General features: G+C 40.4%; 1 protein-coding gene and 2 long non-coding RNA genes across 3 annotated transcripts in view; 1 reads left to right on the top strand and 2 right to left on the bottom strand.

Annotated features, from left to right (window-relative positions):
• The window catches only part of LOC306814467, a 107,660-nt gene that overhangs the window by 79,786 nt on the left and 7,624 nt on the right, over positions 1 to 20,250 (bottom strand). The window lies entirely within an intron of this gene.
• LOC306814394 (ras-related and estrogen-regulated growth inhibitor-like protein) lies at positions 5,901 to 9,415 on the bottom strand (the record flags this gene model as incomplete). The annotated part of the gene is given in 4 exon segments (XM_079330390.1): positions 5,901 to 6,446; positions 6,448 to 6,499; positions 7,615 to 7,763; positions 9,338 to 9,415. Coding segments are annotated over 4 exon segments (510 nt in total), but the record flags the coding sequence as incomplete, so codon positions are not given.
• LOC306814513 lies at positions 13,723 to 19,000 on the top strand. The gene is made up of 3 exons (XR_013777186.1): positions 13,723 to 13,866; positions 14,397 to 14,553; positions 17,654 to 19,000. It is a non-coding gene; the product is annotated as an uncharacterized lncRNA (long non-coding RNA).

A 20,250-nucleotide genomic window follows, 5' to 3' on the forward strand; every position in this document is an offset into this window, starting at 1 on the left:
GCAAAATGGAGCATATATTTTTAAAGCTGTTTGAGTGATTGTGATAAGTAACTGAAGCAAGCATAATTCTTGTGAAGAGTACTGTGATTTCTAGACTGTTTGCTGGACTCTAAGCATAGGGAGCAACTGAATGCTCTCATGATATTGTTATAAAGGCATTTTATCAGAAAAGCAAAAACCTTTAGTGTACCTTGCTCTGCCTTTGGGAGCTGGAGTTTGCTGTGTGGGTTCTCAGCTGGAACTAAATAGGAAGAAGTTTATGAGGAAGAGATTGATTGTAAAACTTCAGTCCAATTTTTTAATTGAGATGTTGAGTGCACAGAGACTTAACACAATGGTGTGTGGGTGAACTTCTTTGGGCTCTTTAGCTGGCTGATCCTGCAGTGCTGACACAGCTCCATCACTTGGAACTGTCAGAGGGCAAAGAACAGACTGGAAGTAGAAAATCCCATTTCACTGCTACCAGGTACTTCTAGTGACTGCATTCATTCTGGATAGAAAACATATTATATAGCCAAAAAATATTATTTTTTCTGTTCTCAAAGAAAACAAAAATCTTAAATAAAAAAAGGAAATAATAGGAAATACAATATTGTGTGTTATTCCACGAGAGAATCTTTAAAATGGGCACTGAAAATCAAATCCACAAAACAATCTTGAATGTTTCTACTGTGCCTTCTTGTGGGGAAAATAGCTGAGTGTGAATACTACCAATTAATAATCAGGTTAACATCCATATTAATTCACATTCTCATTAAAAAATATTTGAAAGGCAATTTAAACACAGTGAATTATTTTATATTATCAAATTAGAAGTATCACAGGCAGAAGAAGGGAGAAATAAGTTACCTTGTGTCTGGGTATGAATGAAACTCAATAATGTTCTCCAGCACTCATGCATTGTGTACAGTTTATTTATTTATACAATTAAATGAAGACACTTGCCAGTGGACCTGACCAAGTTTTTTAAAAGTTTATCCTTACATTCTACAATATGCTTTGTAAATAAATTTTTTATAATTTAGAAAAGCCCTGAATAATTCCTCTTCTTTCCTGTTCTATTTTGTTCTTGCATGGCTTGTTTGGATTTTTGGTTGGGTTTTTTATTGGGTTATTTGTTAGGTTTTGACAATTATTATTTTCAACTGAATCTGATCTACTACATAAAATTTCAAGTCAAAATATTCTGATTTTTACTTGGGTATCCATGGCTTCTTAGCCAATGTTGGTGGCCAGTGGCCAAATCCTGATCAGCAGCCCCAATATTGGTCTGTGAGCACAAGAGGTTCATTTATGAAGAGATTATTTATGCTGGAACAGGGCAGTCCCTGTGCTGTACAACTCTGTCACTGATGGGCTTAGCTTTTAAAAAAAGCTTCTGACCCCTCTTTGGGATGGGGATTTTTGATTCTGTTTTGTTTTCTATTTTAAGAAAAATACCAACCCAAGCATTTTGTGTAACACATGTGTGCCTTGAGCAACTTCTCAGCCCAGCCTATTTTACCTTTTAACAATATTACTTTGTTTTCCCAGTGCATTCCTGAAAGGGACTGAAATTCTAAATTCTCCTTAGGACTGTTCAATTCCCTCCCAGCCTGTCAGGTGACACTATGACAACTGTGCTTTTTGCTTCTGTGCTCTTCTTTCCAAGTGTTAATGAAACACTCCCCCCTGAGAAAGTCTGACTGAACAGGCTCACAATTAGATTTTAACATAAGTCTGTAGTCAGGCATGAACTTTTTAAGTATACAAACATTTTGATCTGAAATCAGACAAACATCTGCCTTGCTTGTCTCATTTTCCCCATCACTTCCTTAGTTCAGAAAAAGTCAATTAATTGCTTTTCAGATTTACAAGCAGTTTTGCAAGACAATAGCCCTAGAAGGTGTCTAATTGTGCAGAAAAGTGCCTGGTTCTGGTTCTAGGGAGGGATTGACACGTACAAGTGTGTCTAAGGAATTGAAACTCTTTTTCCTCCAGAGCCCTTAGTGCAAAACCATGGCCAGGTTCAGTTTGTGCTCTCTGAATGACACCAGAGCAATAATTCTCCAATCTTTGAACAGAAAGCCACGTGGCAATAAACCAAGCTGTGCTTAATCCTGCAGAGATGTGGCAATCACTTGCCCAAAGCTGCTCAACAATTGGGCCACGAAAGGAAGGATTCCTTCAACAGTTAAGGATAAGGAAAAATACAAACCAGAACAGCAGGGACAGAAAAGAACAAATAGGTTTGAGTGAAACTCCCTGGCAGTTTGGAGTCTGATGCTCCTTACTAGTCTGAAAAAAAAGGAAAACAAAATTTGTGTCTTTGATGGAAGGTGATGAGGACAGTGAAAGTTACTTCACAGAGCACTTTCCAACTTGGCTTCTGCATAAATCTTTTCAAGTCTCTTTGGAGCACCTGTCTGTTGTGAAAATAATTCATTTTGTCATGCCCAGTAACACACTGGTAGTTATTTCATGAAAGCTTGTGTAGCAGTTTCACCTCTAGCTTTACCCTCTCTTACACTACATCACAAACTCATTGAAATAGTAAAATTAATGCTTTTAGAGATCACTGCAAATGGTTGGCAGCATCATTGCAGTTCATGTCTCATGGGAGCTGTACAAGGGAATTTTATCAGCTTGAGGCTGAGGTGTTTGATGGAATAATAACAAACTGGCTTTGAATTGTCTTTCATTACCCTTTATCTCTCCTAGAGAGAATATAATCTTATTCAAATGATAATGGCCTCTGTTATCAATGTGGTTTAGTATTTATTTACCTGCACATGGACATGCAAATGTACATGCATTCTCCTCTTTTTACCCTACCTGTAATGAAATTCCTTCACTATCAGAATCATGCATGATCACAAATTACAAACTAGTTACTTGGGAGTGTAATTTCCTTAACATTAAAAGCATTAAAAAGAAAATTAAAATCCAACTTTTTTTTTTTTTTTTTTTAGGAAAAATATAAGTACCTTGCTAAGGAGTAAAATCCAATCATTAGACTTTGAATATACCTTCATTTATCTTGAAGACAAAGATGATATTCTACCTCAGGAATAGAGAGGCTGCCTGCTGTCTGGGCAGAGAAAGAGATGGGCAGAAATGTTGAAGTAGTTCTGTAGTGAGGAGAAATTGCTGGGGCTGAGGCAGAGATTGCAATGGCAGAGCTTTGGCTCTCCCTGATCAAATCAGCATTTCTGAGGCCAGGCTTGTGTCAGTCAGACAGAAATGGGAGAGATCATGGCATGGTTCCAAGTTATTTCTTACTAATTACCTGGTGCTTGTCAAAGGCTCATTAGAGAAAATGAATATATGAGTGCAGGGGGAGTGCACAGCTGTGGAGACAGGTACAGGGAAAATGCACATTTGTTAAATAACCAGGCAGCAGAACAATTGTCTGTGTGCTGCCACATATCTGCTCTGTTCAGCAGATGATGCTGAAAAACCCCAAATCCTGCAGAGCACTGTGTGACCCTACATGCCATGTGCATTGCAGGAGATCATTTTATTATAGCTGATGGAGAAAAGAAAATAAAAGCAAAGCAGACTGTCAGATCCTGTGCTTGCTCTGGAAAAAAATATTACAGAAACCAAATGACTTGTTGTTTGACACTTGCATGGGCAGGTAACCTCAGTGTGGTTTTTGTTCATATTCTTGTGGCTCTGATTCCAGCTGCCCACTGGAAACAGCCAAAGAGCATCAGCCATTCATTGCAGTGGCTCAGAATTAACATGCTTTTAATTGATCAGAGTCATTTCAAATGCAGCTTGATCAAAATGCTGCTATTAATCTACAGTCCCCAAACTGAGCCCAAACTCATTTGGCATGTCTTTGAAGGAGGTAAACTGGGGGGAAAAGCCAGAGTTTTCAGTGATAACAGCAAAAATGTGACTAATTAGGGAAATAATGTCTGCAGTTCTGTTGTGGTACTGAAATCTACTTCAGAATTAATATCACAGAACCATGGCAGAAAAACTCAAAAAAATATCTACACACCTTGGCAAAATATTTTTGGATATTTGAGTGTCTGTGTATATATGTATATATATATATATATATATATATATATATATATATATACACATTATATAATATACATATTTATATGTATTGTTACTTTAAGTGTCCTCTCATTTCAATATCCTTCGTGTAGGTTTAATTCAGTTTGGCTCATGCTAAAAGTAGAGTGACTGATTATTTGTTGTTCTTAAATTCTCACTTAAACCAACTTTATGTACTGGAAATGAAAAATATTGAATTCCCAAGTCTAAGAAGATCATTGGAAATACTTAGCTATATCCTTGTGCAGCTGTCAAAAATAAAAGATGCAGAGGTAGCAAAGTAAATGAAATACAGCTAAATCGATTTTTTTTTTTTTTTTTAATTTTGTCATCTTGATAACATCATGTGTTTTCAATGCTTTTGGGACTTCATAAGGTAGTTCTGTTAAACTTAGGAAATCACAGCCATTCACTTTCTAAAACATTTTTTGCACTTCTTTTAGGAAAATGGCTGAATTGTTGCTAATTCATGCTTGCATTAGTGTCCTCCAATAGATACACACATCCACATTTTTCAGACTGAATATAATTCTCTAGAATTTTTAACATTGGAAAAGATATTGCTGTCTAACCACCAAATAAAAAGGACTAGGTCCTTAGATTGAACACACCTTTGCAGCAAAAGCAAACAAGGCTCAGCTACCTGCTGAGCTTTTGTGAATGAGGTACAGACAGGGAAAATGTGAGCCAGAATTAGTGCCCAGACAGGAACTCTGGGGCTCTAGGAGCAGGGCTGACACAAATCCCTCATGTGGCACTGGCTGGGATGCACAGCACAGGGCAATGGGCCCAGCCTGGCAATGCAATGTGCTGATTCCTTCACCATCACACTGCAAACAGCCAGCAGGCACTTGGAGCATCCAGGGGACTCTCAGGGAGGCAGAGAAAAAGTCCTTTGATCAAACTGCAGCATGGATTTCACTCTACCAATTCATTCTCCTCCTCATGCAAATTCTGCCACTTTAGCTCCATGCAGTTTAAATTAATTTCCTGCCATCAGTATAAATAATGTCAAGGAGATATTACACCATTCATCTGTGTCTTTGCAGCCTGGGAATGTGTTTAGTACTATTTTAGAGCCTTACTGCTAAGATTATATGTAACCTTTGTATGTTGTTTTATGGGTGAACATTCAAAAACTGAAAGTAACCTTGCTGCATCTGAGATTGAGCAGCCACACCCACCTTACACCCAGGGAAACTTTTGTTAAAGCTTCCAAAAACTGTTCTGTGAAAGGGATCGACCAGCCACAGCCACCTTACAGCAATGAAACTTTTGTCAGAGCTTAAAAGAATTGTTCTGTGAAAGGATCAGCCCAGGCCTTCTGCTGGCCCTTGCTGGAAAATGATTTCACTCAACAGTGCCCTTGCAGGAATAGTCCAGTGCTCACTGACTAACATTTCACTAACATTTCTGTTTCCACACTCCTCAACCCACTCTACTTTCTTTCATCACTCATGGAATTAAAAAAACAAAAAGGTACTGAAACAGTACTGAGACAATACTGCTTTATGTATCTGCTTCCCTGCTTCTGGTGCCTCTGCAAGGCAGCTTTGCAGCTGAATACCTTTTGTAAATTTGGTGTCTAAGCATTTAATTTGTATGAATTTCAGCAAATGTGAGGCACACAAGGACCTGAGTTAAATACAAATGCATCACCACATGAAGCCAGATGCTTTTCTTTAGTGCAAATGTTCTTGCACACAAAGAAACAAGTACTCAGAATTCTGCAGTAAGATTTTGATCAGCAAGGCTGAGGTTACTGGATGTTATGTGGCACTTGGGGACATGGTTTAGTGGCAGACTTGGTAGTGTTTGGTTAGTGGCTGGGTTTGATGATAAATGAATCTGTGAGGTAACTGTTTATACTTCATTTGCACCTAGAAGCTCTATCCAAGACCAGTTGCTGTTGAATAAATACAGACTAAACCTCTCCTCTGGAGCAGCTTCCAGTTGAAGTGGCACAGCCCTAAACAGTAAATCTGTAGCAGAGCTTGAAATAGGTCAGGTCTTCTAAGTCTGGACCATCCCATCTCCCACCTTTGGTTTGCACTGCCTTACTCCTCCAGATATTGACCTTAGGAGGAAATTCAGTGAGTCCCAAGAGCTGCCTCTGCTCCATGATTTCAGGCTCTTCCAACCTCAAGCCCAACCATCTCTTACACAGATTTCCTTCTCTTTGCAAACACGTTGTTGATTAACTTGGCCATGGACTTGGAACCACTTGGTCGTCTCTTTCCCTTCACTTTGGAATTGGAAGTGATATTCCTCAGGACTTGGGTGAACATTGCCACAACTTCCTGGTAGTGCTCTGCTGCAGACAGTTCCCAGAATTGGCACTTGTGATCTATTGCCAGCTTCTGTCCTTCATCCCAGCCAACTTCCCTCAATGTGGCACAAATCCTCTTTGTTGCCAACCAAAAATATCCATGACTCGACCATTCTGAAATGAAAAAGGTTCCAGTTAGAGAAAAGATGTGTGCAACACTGCATCATATCATATTCAGTGAGTATGGAAATAGGTATGTTCAGGATAGCAGGCATTGCAAAAAAATAACCAAACCAAAATGAACTCAGCAGCCCCCTCAGCTCACCAGGAAGAATTCTAGTTTCCCATTTGGCAAAGGAATTTCCAGACAAGCTATTCTCTACCAGTAGATTTTCATTTTGTTTTCTCTAATGAAAGAATGAATGTATTTTTTAATCCACTGCTTTTTTCATGCTCTGTGCTGCTGAGTACATTGTCAGCACCTGGACTACATGAAGAAGCAACTTGATCATTATCTCCATTTGCAGGTAACAGAACAGAGCCCAAGAAATACATCAGTGTCAGTGTCATAACTCAGAAGGAAACACAGGAAATCTAATTCCAAGCTTCTGCTAAAATTATTCCTTCCAGAAATTAACCTTAACTATGAAAGGTCAGCAGTAAAACAGACAGGAAAATGGGGTTTTTACTCTGCTTCTGATATAGGGGAAGGATTTCACTCTTTTATTTAGAAAGCACCTCAGCTGACTGCTGCAGGAATACACAGCCCCATCCACACTCACACCTGCAGTTCTGGTGATTCTCTTGGGGTTTTTTTAACAGTTTATTTCTTACCATATGGTCCCCCATGTGCACAACTGAGTTGAGGTTACAGCTAAAGGCAGCTAATTAGATATTTGTGGTTTTACTTTCCTTTAATGTGGGGAATGCTTTCCTCATCCCTCTATTTGTGCATTGGTAATTGAGTGGGCCAGTAAAAGCACAGACTGACTATGCCAGGCTTCTTTACCCATGGAAATCACAGCAGAAATGTCTATGGCAATCATTGAAATACTAGCTCTGTAAGCACTAAGAGCAAAAATCCTGATGTGCTTGGGTTTGGATGTGGTAAAATTGATTGGAATTTGCCACACATTTTACCTTCAGGTACCTTGCTGTGGGCATTGTGTGAGCATCACTTGGATGCTGCTGGATTTTAATTGCTGCTAGGCTGGCCTGCAAGCTCCCAAAAGGTGCTCTCAGCTTTTCTCTGTGTTTGTGAGAATCAGAAATGAAGCAGCAGCAGTGACTTTTGCCAAGGTGCCGTGTGAGAGTCTCGGGTCCGGCCCAGCAGCGCTCGAGCGAACGCGAACGATGCTCGGTCGCTGATGTCGTAAACAATGATAAATCCATCAGCCCAGGGCAGCTCCTCTGAGAGGGAGAGCTTCCCCTGCTGGGGCTGAAAGAGCTTCACATGCACAGGGAAAGGAATGTTCCTCTTGTCCCTTCAGAGCCTTTTCTGTGCCACTGGCAATGGGAGAACACAGCACCTTCCATGGCAGAAGATGTTGAATAGGTCGAGCTGCTGGCACTAAGTGCAGCCAGTGCTGCTCCAAAAGCCTTAGAAATAACCAGCATCAGAGATGGCACTTTGCAGCACTGACAGGCTCATTCTGGAACATTTACTCTTTGTTTAAGCACTGACATTCCACAGCCTGTACAGCCATTGCTTGTGCCTGATATTCTGCAGGGTCAATGAGAATGGAACCTACAGGAGCCAGGAGCATTTGTGTGTTTTGTGGTTAGAGCTCTGCTTTGTGTGTTCCTAATATTCTGATACAGTAACCTTAACATTGTCTCCATTTGTTTACTTTCCTCTGTGAATTGCCCAAGTGTCAAGCACTAATTACCCATGGTCAATTTCTGAGCAGCTAGAAAAAAAGTCTTCTTTCAATTGCAGTTCAGTTTAATAATAGCAGTGCCAAAAGTAACTGGAGTGATTATAGGCTTATACTAATCCTTGACCCTCTTCACACCAAGAAACTGCCACACTTCTGATTTCCAGAAAGCAACAGCTGAAAACTGTCCCATCAAGCAAAGGAGTGTAAATTTTAAACTATTTAAAATCAGCTTATCCCTGCACATGATTTGGCAGCAGCTAGCAAGATCATATGACCTAAAAATACATAAAATACTGGAAACTGATCAGAAAAAATAAAAAAATACATTATTTCTCTAAATAACTACAGTTAGGCCTTGTTCCTAAGGAAAGAACTAGTGCAAGACAGGCCATGGTGGCTGTGTCAGGATCCTCCCTGCCCTGGGACAAGCAATGCTGTTTGTCTAAACACTGGTGAAGTTTTTACAGCCCTGAATTTAAGTGTGGGTTCAGAGTTTCAGTGGTTTGGCTTTCATAGCAGCTGCCCAAAAAGGACCCTGCAGAGCCAGGGTGATCAGCCAGGCCTAGGTCTGCACGTGTTGCACAGAAACTAAGTTTCTCTCTTCCTGGAAATTAAGTCAATTCATACAAAACTTTATTTCTGAGTGGTTTGCTGGGATTACATTTTGGTTCTCAATGTGTACAAGCTGCATAATGCCTTCCCTTGGGAAAGGAAATTGTTCTGTGAATGCAAGGCTTAGTTCCAGATCATTTGTGCAGCCATTTAATAAGCTGTTTGCTTTATAAACTAAATTTCATTCATTTAAGATATTTTAGAAAACTGCATGTATTCCAGTAACTTGTCTCTGTATTTACCTCTGTAAAGGAAAAGTGGTAAGTTATTTCTGTTAGTAATAACCCAAATTACAAATGCATTTTCAGAGAATTTCAGCAATAAAGAGTTTATTTATGAAATTGGAAAGTACTGAGTAGTTCAGAGCCCCAGCTAATATAAAATTTCAATGTTTAAAAAATAGCCAGAAGAGAGGCACAAATTGCAACAACCAAAAGTTTGTAACCCCTTGACCCTTTCTACCACACACACAGGTAATGAAGAACAGCTTTTCTTTACCCTCCTACTGCTCAGTTCTTACCTGTGAACAAGGGTCATAAATTTCCAGGTGTATCTGCCTCCCATGCAGGCACAAGTGCTTAGTGTAGATGCATTCTAACAGACAGATATTATCCAGAGAAAACCAGTGTTACTGACTGGGAATGACAGTGAAAAGAACAGAAAAAGCAACAGTGACATTTGATAATAGTGAGGATTCCTTGAATACTGGTCATTTGCTTGGTTTCTCAAGAAATTGAGGATTTTTTGTCTTTGAACTGTTTGTTTTTGGTTTTTGTGAAGAGGGGTGTTAGAGAGGGTTGTTTTGTTTTGTTGTTGACTGGTAGCTTGACTTTTTTTCTGAACAGACTCTGGAAACAAACCTATTTAATTTTGCACCATCCAATCCCTTAGGCAGAGCAGCACCATTTCACTGTGGTGTTCCCATCAAAGTCTTGATGAATGAACATTTCAGACCCTGCTTTTCCTCTTCCAAAATGGGGATGAGGGGAATTCCCAATCCTCAGAACCAGCCAAGTGCTGATGATCATTCAGCTTGGTACCAGGGCTCAGGGTTATGAAAGTGCTCAGCCAGACTATGTGCAGCTCTGACTCTGCACAAAAGTTGTTATTTAGCAATAATATTTCTTTCCCAGGGCTTCTGGTGCTTTGAGAGCTCTCACACCAGGCAGCATCAGACCAAGAGTATTTCCAGGACCATGTCCTTAGGATCTAGTCCAAAAATATTTCTGTAACATCTCAGATTTAGAACTCTGCATCAACACTGGGAACTCTACTGCAGACACACCATCACTGCTATTTTAAGCAGCAGCATGTTCTAAGCAAGTGGAACCAGTTTGTGATTGCCAACAGGCTTTCTGCACTGTAATTTGTCATTTTTTGAACTACAGGGACAAGAATTGGTGTTGACACTTGAGAAAACACACTTAAAACTGTGTAATGAGGGATAGCTCTGTGATGTCTGGAACTCAGCATCTTCATCTGGTGATAAACTATCAGTCCCAGCATCTCAGGATATAAAATATACAGGCTCTTGCTTGTTTCCTTAATTAACTAAATTTAATTATTATTTTGGCTCCACTAATAGTGGCATCATTTTTATTTTACCTCTTTCCTCACTTCTAGAAACAGTGCTCAATTTATCTTCCAAGGAACATTTTAAAAATGAAAATGTTCTGGGGGTTTGAAAAGCCTTTTACAGGACTTGCAGTACTGGAGGCTGAGAACAGGGCCTGGTTTTGGTTGGAGGTGCCTTGGAACATGTTGGGATTTTTTTCTCTCCATCCTGAGGTTTGCTTTCCCACAGCTTTCTGAGAGTTTTACACCTTTTCTGTTTCCCCCAGGAACACACACAGAGCACAGAGAGCACATAATTTCCATGTGGTAGCTCAGAGCCAAAGCAGCTGGGACACAAACTGTGCTCAGTCTGTTTTTGTGTAATAAGAACTAATGGTAGAGAACACCTACAGTTGTAACTCCTCCTTCAGAATAAGTTCCTTTGGATATATCCTATACAATTCAGCTTAACACTTCCTTTTTCTTTATTATTTGCAGATGACTAGAAGCTACTCTGATTTCTGTGGAGGGGGGAAGTGTGGAGAGTCCTTCACTTTAGCAGGGAGGTGGGTGGCAATCTCTGTGTCTCGTTCAGTTTTGGGACTTCTGCCCCATCAGCTGGGGTGGCAGCACACTTCCCAAGTTATTTGTGTATCAGCCGGGCAGTATTTCCAGGCGGGATGTAAAGGTGCAAGCCCTGCTTTGCCCCTTCCCAGGGCTGTGAGTGCGGTAAGGATCGGGATATTCCTTTGGCAGGAAATGTGACATTCTGGGCTGTGCGCAGCGAACTCCGCAGAGCCGCCGAACCAGCGCGCTCCTGTTCCCTCGCTCGGTGCTTGCATTAAAAGCTGCCTCCCCTCTGCCCTGGAGCCGAGCGGGGATATTCAGCACAGGAGGTGTTGGTTGGGGTTTTTTAGTCTGTTCCTTGACTCTCTCCCTCTCTGTGTGACCGAGCTGACCATAACCCGCCCCGGTTCCCACTCGCAGCCCGGCTCTTTTCCCGTCCCAGCCGCTCCACAGCTGCTCTGCGAGCCTCGGAGCGATCTCTGCCCCGAGCCCGGCTCCCCTTTCCGCTCCCCGGGGCTTCCACGGCACCGATAACCCAGCGGGACCTCGAATCTCCCCGCAAAGTTCTGCCACGCCGCGGGGCTGCCCCATTTCTGCAGGGAATGAATGCTGGAGGAGCTGCATCCTGCTGTCCCCGGGGAATCCTCCATCCCTCCCTCCCTCCCTCTTGAGGGCGCTCAGGAACTCTGATCTGACTCTCACTAAAGCTCTAATCTTGTAAAATCCTTCTGTGGGGTTGCCTTTTTGTGCCTGAGAATGTTTTTATTGAGTTTAAATTTAGAGTAATGTGGTGCACAGTGTCCAGCTAAGACTTGCAGTACCCCTGAGAAAAGGGAAAATGTGAAATAGCAAAATACTACAGATGTGGAGAGGTAGAAAAGGCTTGAAGACACCCCTGAAAAGACACCCTGTGTCTGCTGAGCCTCTTCTCTTCTGAGGTTCCTCCAGTGCTCTCTAATGCCTGCTTGGTTCTGTGCAAAGGTTCACTGAGTCCTGAAATAAGAGATTGCTTTAACATCCAGGTTGGTTGCACTTTTATACTTGTTCTGTTCATGTTTATTTTATTAGGTTTGGTTTGTGTAAGTATATATTTCAGTATTTTGGCTCTCTTTTGATGGAGCTGTTGTGAATCACAGAAATCATTCAATAAAGCACTGCTGCAGTGTGCTTGCTAGGGGGTGTTACAGGTACAAGAGATTGACATGAGCTCAAGAAAACAGGCAGGTTTTTAAATGTGTGTTTGTTACAGCTGATGGAAATGCTCACTGTAGGAAAATACATTTAGAAATGAACAGGCAGATGCAACTTGTCTCTCAAGTCCCTGCTTAAAAGTTGCTCAGGGCTGGAGGTGTGAGCAGAGGAAACATGTATTCTGCTTTGTGGAGGCTTTTCACAGAATCATAGGATGGTCTGGGCTTGGAAGGGACCTTAAAGATCCATTTCCAAGCCCCTTGCCTTGGGCAGGGACATTGCCACTATCCCAGGTAGCTCAGAGCCCCATCCAGCCTGGCCTTGAACATTTCCAGGGATGGGACATCCACAGCTGCTCTCTGCACCCTGTGCCAGTGTCTCACCACCCTCACAGGGAAGAATTTTTTCCTAATATCTTATCTCACCCTGAAACCATCTGAAACCATTCCCCCTTGTCCTGGTCTGCTATTGCTTGCTCACGAGACAAAAGCTACTAAAGTGTCTAAAAGAACTTTAGTCTGACTTTTTTGGCTGTTTTAACATTTGCTGTTGAAATAGCAGGATGCTGAGATGAGATTTGAGCCAATATTAGTGTGACAGACACAACTTGATATTTGGCTATTTCATGTACATTGAAACCACTCAACAGGACAGAGAGACTTTACAGGAGCCTCAGCATCAGTATTGAGTTGAATTGCTAAATATTGAATATTGAATTGCTAAAAATCAAATGCTGTGGTACTAGGTGTTGAACTTGAGATGTGAGCTATCCAAATTTTTATTTTATACCCCCTGCAAAGGGAAGAAGAGAATCCAGGTCTCTGTTCCCATTATTTGAACTCAGCTACATAAACACATCCCTGGCTTAAACAGCAGATATGAGGACTAAATTAGGGTGTTTCCCATGTTAAAGAAGGTACTGCCCTGGGACTTTTATTTCTTTTAGTAAAACAAAATGAATGTGTTAAGAAGACTAAGATGATTTGTGTGTATTTGGTATGCATATAACTTAAAGCATTAGAGAATTTAAGTTTAATAGAATATTAAACAATGTGAACATTCCTTTTCTGCAAGTGTATTTTTCTCCAGCCCTTCCAAGAATTAAGTGGAACTGAGAAAATTTATAATGGATGGAACTCCTGATTATCCACATTTCTGTCCATTTTCTGTTTGCTGCATTTTCATTTTACAAGGATATACACAGAGACTTTTTAATTTCTTCACACATGTAGGACAAATACCAAATGTCCTCCACATCAGCACCCACACAAAACTTCCCAGCACAAGTTGCTCACCTATCTCAGTAACACCATTTCAATTGCAATGAATACTTTTTGATCAGCTTGTTGAAAAGTTTGGATTGGCATGAAGCTTGAGGGAAGGTATCACTTGCTAAAAGAAATGCTGTCAAGTGACCATATGTTTTTATGAATTATTTGCCCCTATCTGCCTTTTTATCTAGAAGTTTGTGATAGATGTGGCAGTAATGCCACTTTCAATTCCTTAGGTGCTTGCACTCTTTGAGTGTTCACTGTCCTTATGTGCAGCTTGTACAATTGTCACTTTCTGTTCCTTCCAGTACCAAATCTTTTGCCTTCATCACCCATGGGTGCAAATATCTGTCTAAGGTTAGAGGTGCACAGAAAACAGTTGATCTCTCCATTGAGCAGAAGATGACAGGTGAGTTTCAGGTCTGGTGGTCAGAAATGAGTGAAATCTCTGCTGCTCAAGGGACAAGTGAGTAAACTCTGGTTGCATGTGTGAGTCTCTGCTGTGAAAACAGTTGGCTTCTCATAGGCATAATGAAAATAAATGATTAGCCAAAGAAATGCACTTTATTCAGTGAGCATGGTAGAGGATTGATTTTGAATTGCTTTAGCAATTCAGAATTCTGCAGGTCATATAACTATTTGTATTCTGTGAGCAGCAATGATGCTTCAATCCCAAAAACTCCCTTGGGAGCCACTGGCTGAAGCAGGTGCCTGCTGTTTGCTGAGTATGGCACAGAATTTCCAGAACTTGGTGAGCTCTAAGTCCCTGCAGAATTGGTCCCCTTTTGGCTCATGGAGTGATGTCTTCCAGGTAAGATCTTTGAAAGTTCACTTGACACCCAATCTTCAGGTGGAGTGCTTTGAATTTTACACCTGCTGCTCTGAACATGGAAACAAACTGATCAACTAGGCCAGGGTGTCTAAAAGCACAGCAGAACTAAACAAAACTAGAAGAAGAGGATTTTCAGCTGAATTTGATGTTTCCATCTTCTACAGCCTTGGATGCATTCCTCAGTGCAATATGCAGAGGTGTTTATTCATGGCAGAAAGAAAATCTGCTAGAACATCATCCCAGGTATTTCTCCTTGTGTGGTGCCATGGAACAGATGAAAACTGCCACTTTCCTCCTCAGAGTGCTGAACTGCTCTTACAGGTGGGTTGTTTTATTCAGGGACTGAAGTTTTATCTTGCTGGCCATGGGAAAGTGCTTGGTTTGGGGTTTTTATTGCAGAAATGACAAATTTCCTCAGTGATAAAGTGCTGTTAGTGCACAAGCTGATTTGAAGTTTCTTACTCTAAGCACATCCCTGAACCATCTTTGCTGCCTGTTCTACACAAACTTGGGGACAGATTATCTTTGGGATGTATAAGCATGAAGGGACTGGCACAAGATAAAGACCTCTACATTTCACTGCCATGCAAATATTCCAGCATTAAAACAGTCTCATCATATGGCTTGCACTGCCATGGGAGAGCTTTAAAAAATCCTTCTTGATTAATTAAGGTGTTAATGACAAGAGGCAAGGGATTTTAAATGGTATATATCTTCCTTATATATAATTATTGTACCTTCTAATTTTAGACTGAATTCTGCTTTGCTTGAGTCTCATGTGAGAGACTTTTCCCAGAAAACAGAAATCCTTGAACATTTAACCTAATCCAAGGTCAGAAAAATTTGAATTGCAAGGCTAAATGCTCTCAGAGGGTGCTTATACCCAAATCCCAACATAAAGAAGACAATTTTTATTTTTAGTGCCTGGAGCAGTGTTATCTCAGCTTACAGAATTTTATTTGTAAAAGGACAGAATTTATTGTGTTCTTTAATTATGTTCTGTACTGTGGTTTGTTTTTTTTTTTTTTAATATACATTAAAAATTAAACACTGTATACAGAGGAAGTTTTTGATAATCTCATTGATAATTGATATATCTTATTGATAATATCAGAAATCTAAGAAAAAATCTTTTTCTATAATGGAATTTGCCAGAAAGGAATATTGCTTATTGAGATAATTCTAGATGTTTGAGATTTTTTTTTTCCTGCTTTTGGCATTGCAAGAAAAATAGTCACTGTCCAGATGTGCTTTGCAAAAGTTTTAAAATAAGACAGACATTTTTATCCTAAAGTAATTAAACAGCCTTGTGATGCAGAAACATTTATTTAAGGTTTAAAAACCCTGGCTTGAATCAAATAACAATTTAAAATTCTGTCTATTACATCCCAGGTGATTGCAAAACTCTCAAGGGTTGAAACCAGTTTTTATTCTCTGTCACTGATGTTATTGATACAAGAAATTAAAAACAAACAAACAAACAAACAAAACCCCCCAAAATATCTCACAAACCAAAAGCAGCTGTGGTAAAAAGCCCTGTAAGAAGCCAGGACATTTCAGGAAGATTAACTTTTGCCACCAGCTGATTTGGCACAATATTTTTTTGTTTGTTTATTTTGTTTTTCCTTAACTCAATTTCCATCTCCGATTTGATAAAATTTTACAATTTTACAATCAAAGACTATTTCTGGTGGCTTGCCCATTTGGGATGGTCAAATGTAAAAAGAAGACAATTAAAAAAAAAAAAGAAAAAAAATGGGCAAAAACTACTGAGCTGTCTGAAAAAAATGACACTCATAAAAATACATAATGGAAAAACTTATGTAATTTCCATCAATTGGAGAAAAAAACTGTGAACTTGCATTCTACAAGCAATTAAGACTCAATTTCTTTTAGGAAAGAGCAAAGAGATTGTGCTTTAATTAATGTATTTTAAAATTTTTTAATTAGTTAGAAAAAAATATGGGGAATTGTGATATGAAGACGATTTAGTATATATTTTTTGATTGTAAATTTGTTGAAAAATCTGTCAACATATATGTGAAGCAGAGGATTATTTTTTCCCAGCAAGGCTTATCTTGCTATAAATCCATGACTTGAATCATTATGGGATGTGGGAAGGAGGGACACAGATTCTTTTAAAAGATTTTATGTTTTCTCACTATATATTGAATGTATTTTTTGATGTTTGCCTGTGCTGTGCTTTCCACATTCACATGTGAAAAGGAGCTGAGCCCTCCAGAATCCATCAGGCAGAACAGGCAATTGATAACAAACTGGGATTTTGCTGCCATTCTGTGATGGGCTTGTGCTCTCTAAAACCAGTCCCAGAGAATGTGCCAGTGGGGTATAAGTGCAGTTATTGATTGTGCATGGCAGTGTGTCATTGCAGTGAGAGCACTGCAGTGACTCTGAGCAGAACTGCCCTTGGCAAACTGGCACTTCCATTCCTGAGCTGTTCAATCAGCCTCTGCCACTAAAGCTGGGATTTGCCTTCAACTCTTAGGGGCAGTTTTTCTAATTAAGTGCATCATATTTTCATTTAATGCTACTTCATGTTTTACTAGGTACAGTTTCATCAGAATAAGTTGCTTGTAGCCCAAGTGTTCAGGCACAGAGTTCTGCTGGAGATAAAAATGGTTAATAAGTAGATATTTTGCTTCTGTTTCATATGTAGATAAAAACTGAGATCCTGAAGAGATTTTATTGTCCACATTCATACTAATAATTGTATTGTTCATGCACTTTTTGAACTTTTCTCTGTTTAGACAATGGAAATTTTTATAGTTGAGTTTTGCTTGGTGCAGTAGATAATGCAAACAGCTCAGGGCTAGAATTACTAATTCAGAGGTATTGCCATCAGAAATAAAACAAAAGGCATGGAATATTTTTACTGGTCTCAAATCTAGTAGGAGCTGGTGTGACTCAAGCTTGTCTTGATTGTACCACAGTAAAAGTGTGTCTGGCAAGGACCTATTTACAGCAGAGGAGATCTTGCACCTTTCTGGCTTATAAACAAAAAGAGAAAAATACAACATATTCATAGAAAGCTTTTGGGTTTGGGTTGTATTTAATTGGTTTGGTTTAGGGTTTTTTCTATTTGTTTATTTGTTTTTCTTGAGGGCAATGTGTAAATTTATCACTGACATTCTTTGGACTTTCTTTGGCTCTGAGAAGTTCCTGCTGATAGGCTCTTATGAGAAATTTATACATTTTTTAATTTTCATGCACACAGTGAGGATAATGGTGGTAAAAAACATAAATAAAAATCACAGGTAGCTGTAGGATTCTGGAATTCAGGAATAGAAATAAAGCTCAGGTATAAAACAGTGCAGAGCATATTGCAGAGGCACTAATGGGGATTATGGCTGCAAGGGAAAATTACCTCAAGGTTTAACATCTGAATTTTGAATTGTTTTAGGTGCCTTGTGTGCCCACAGCTGTTCAGTGCTGCTGAAAGGAGCAGGAGGGAAAAGAAGAATGGAAACACAAGTTCAACAGCAGGTATTTTCATGGAAATACCCAGTTGCAGACAGTTCATTTCACAATTGGATCATTGGAATTTTAATTAGCTGAGGTTCTATATGGAGCTTTAATTAGTGCAGAGAAAACTGTAAGTGCTCAGAGCACACTGACACAGTGATGACAACTCAGTGTGTGGGGTGGGAAGAATCTCTGTTTGCAATAGAGCCAGACAATTTGGGAAAGATGCAGTGAAAGCCAGGAACCAAGCAGATTGTTACTGGATGGATTTGCAGAAGCAGACAAACCAAGGAGGGGAAAAGAAATCCATTTTAGCATGTTCTGCTGGGGACAGCTCTGTGTGAAAATGCTGTAGAGAAGGAAATGAATTTTGGGTTTGGAACTCTCCCATGGCTGGATTATGTCTTTGCTTCTCTTTTTGCTCTGTTTCCCTTTGGGGCCTGCTGGTGTCTCAGAATCAATTGTTGCCCAGAGGGCAATGGAACAGGAGAATTTTAATGGTCCTGCCACTTGATAATTTGCATGACAATGTTGCTGCTCCGTTTAAAGGGCTCAGATATTTTCAGTGTAAAAGTCTTGAGTTTGGTAAGCCAAGAGTGTTTGGAGTGTGGATCTATCACAATTTACAAAGTGCAGCCTTAGTCAGGGGCTGTGCTTACCTTCTAGATATGGTTAAGAATCACAGATTTTCCACTTGATTATGAACCCTGTCTGCAGCTTCCATCAGAGATAGAGTAGGTTTTGTTTTCTATCAAATCCTTACCTCAATATATTTAAAAAAATCATAAACCCTTCTGTTTGTTGAACTGAAAACAAATGGATGCAGGTCTCTAGTGATCTGAGCTGGGTCAATGGGGATATTTTCTACCTGTCTAAATCATAGTGAGACTTTTGATATTCACTTTGTGTGTCATAAGACTGTCATTTATAAGGTAAGAGCCTCATCCTGTTGCTGCTGAAGTCAATGGGTGTTTTTGCAGTTGCTTTTCAGCAGCAGCAGGATTGGTGACTGGAACTGAGCAGCTGCTGAAAGGTTGGTTTTAAAGCAGAATTGTGCTCAGAAAGCAAAGTGACCCTGTCAAGCTGACATGCTGAGAGTGGTACATTTATTTTTTCTCAGTGAATCCAGACCAAATGGGCTCAGTTGACAAGTCAAACATTTTTTATTGACTTCCAGAGCTGCCAAGTCAGCCTCAGCCTGGAGAATCAAAGCTGTTAGTTCTGCTTCAGTCTGCAGAAGGTTCCAGCATCAGCTTGGTTGGCTTGGCACTGATGCATGCCTGGATCCAGCTGCCTTCCTGTGCCTGTCCCTGCTCTGCAGGGTGAAAGCTGCTGCAGGAAAAAGTGTTTGTGAGGGCAGCAAACAGACACAAGGAGACACAGGGGGGAAGTGAGGGCCATTTTTATATCTTGCTTCTAGTTGAACCTGCACTTTAGTCCTTAACTCATGCCATGATAAGGATTTAATGTTTTCACAGCCTTAGTCTAAGGCTACAGCCTAACCTGTCTTCATAGCAAATTATGCTTTCCAAAAGTGCTTGCTTTTTATGATAAAGCTGATTTCAAGGTCAGTTTAATACTTCAGAGGCCAAATCTGAAAGAGGTGACTCTTTCCAGATCATTCAGTTCCTTGTTTACTCTCAAGGGTTCCCCAGGATCAGCAATATGGATTGGAGAGGTAATTCAGTTTATTATTTCAGAGATCTTAACATGATATTGTTGCAGGTGGGGCTTCAGCAGCTGCTGGCTTGTCAGATCTGTGCTTTAATCTTTCTAGCACCCAGAGCCTGTTGGCTGATGTTGGATGAAAGTCTGATGTCTGAAACTGGAGCTGTTTTTAAGGGCAGCCAGGTATCAGTGACCCTTCTGTAAGTGTGAGCATGCACTGCACTCCTTGAGCTCAGATGAACTCCTTGGATGCTGCAAAGCTCAGCAGATTTTTACTGTGGAAGGTTTTTCTCATGCCTTCTCTGGGTTTGGGGGTTTTATCCCTCAAATTCAGGGAAAGGTCAGGAAATATTGCTGTTTGCTTTCATCTTTAGAGTTCTTCCTTCCTTCTGTTGCTGGCAGAACTGTTTAGTGAGTGTGTTAATGTGCAGGTGAGACTTTTTCTTTTGCAAGGAGAGTCTGGCTGGGTGGGGAGGAGCTGCTTGTTGGTCTCTGTCCATCTTTGGAAGATTGCTCCTCCCCAGAGGATGCTGAGCGTGCCCAGGTGAGGAATGTTCCAGTGAGGGGCTGGAGAGCACAAAGAATGGGATGGAGGATGGGATGGAAGGCTGGACAGGAAGAAGCTGAAGAGGAGTGGGAAACCTCTGTGCACAGGAGCTGCCTCACTGTCTTGGAGATGGGAGAAACTGTGAACATCTGGAGGTTTGTTCCAGCCAGCACTTCTGCATGATAAAGGATTATGGAAAAGTTTCAGCCTTGGGGAGCACCACTCTGGGCTTGCAGGTTGGTTTCAGACCTTTCTGTTTAGTGCCTTGCCCAGGAATTCACAAATTACTGTTTCTGAGGATTTTTTTTTTCTTTTTTTTT

Source organism: Erithacus rubecula (genome assembly GCF_903797595.1).
Source record: "Erithacus rubecula genome assembly, chromosome: Z".
NCBI classification, from domain to species: domain Eukaryota; kingdom Metazoa; phylum Chordata; class Aves; order Passeriformes; family Muscicapidae; genus Erithacus; species Erithacus rubecula.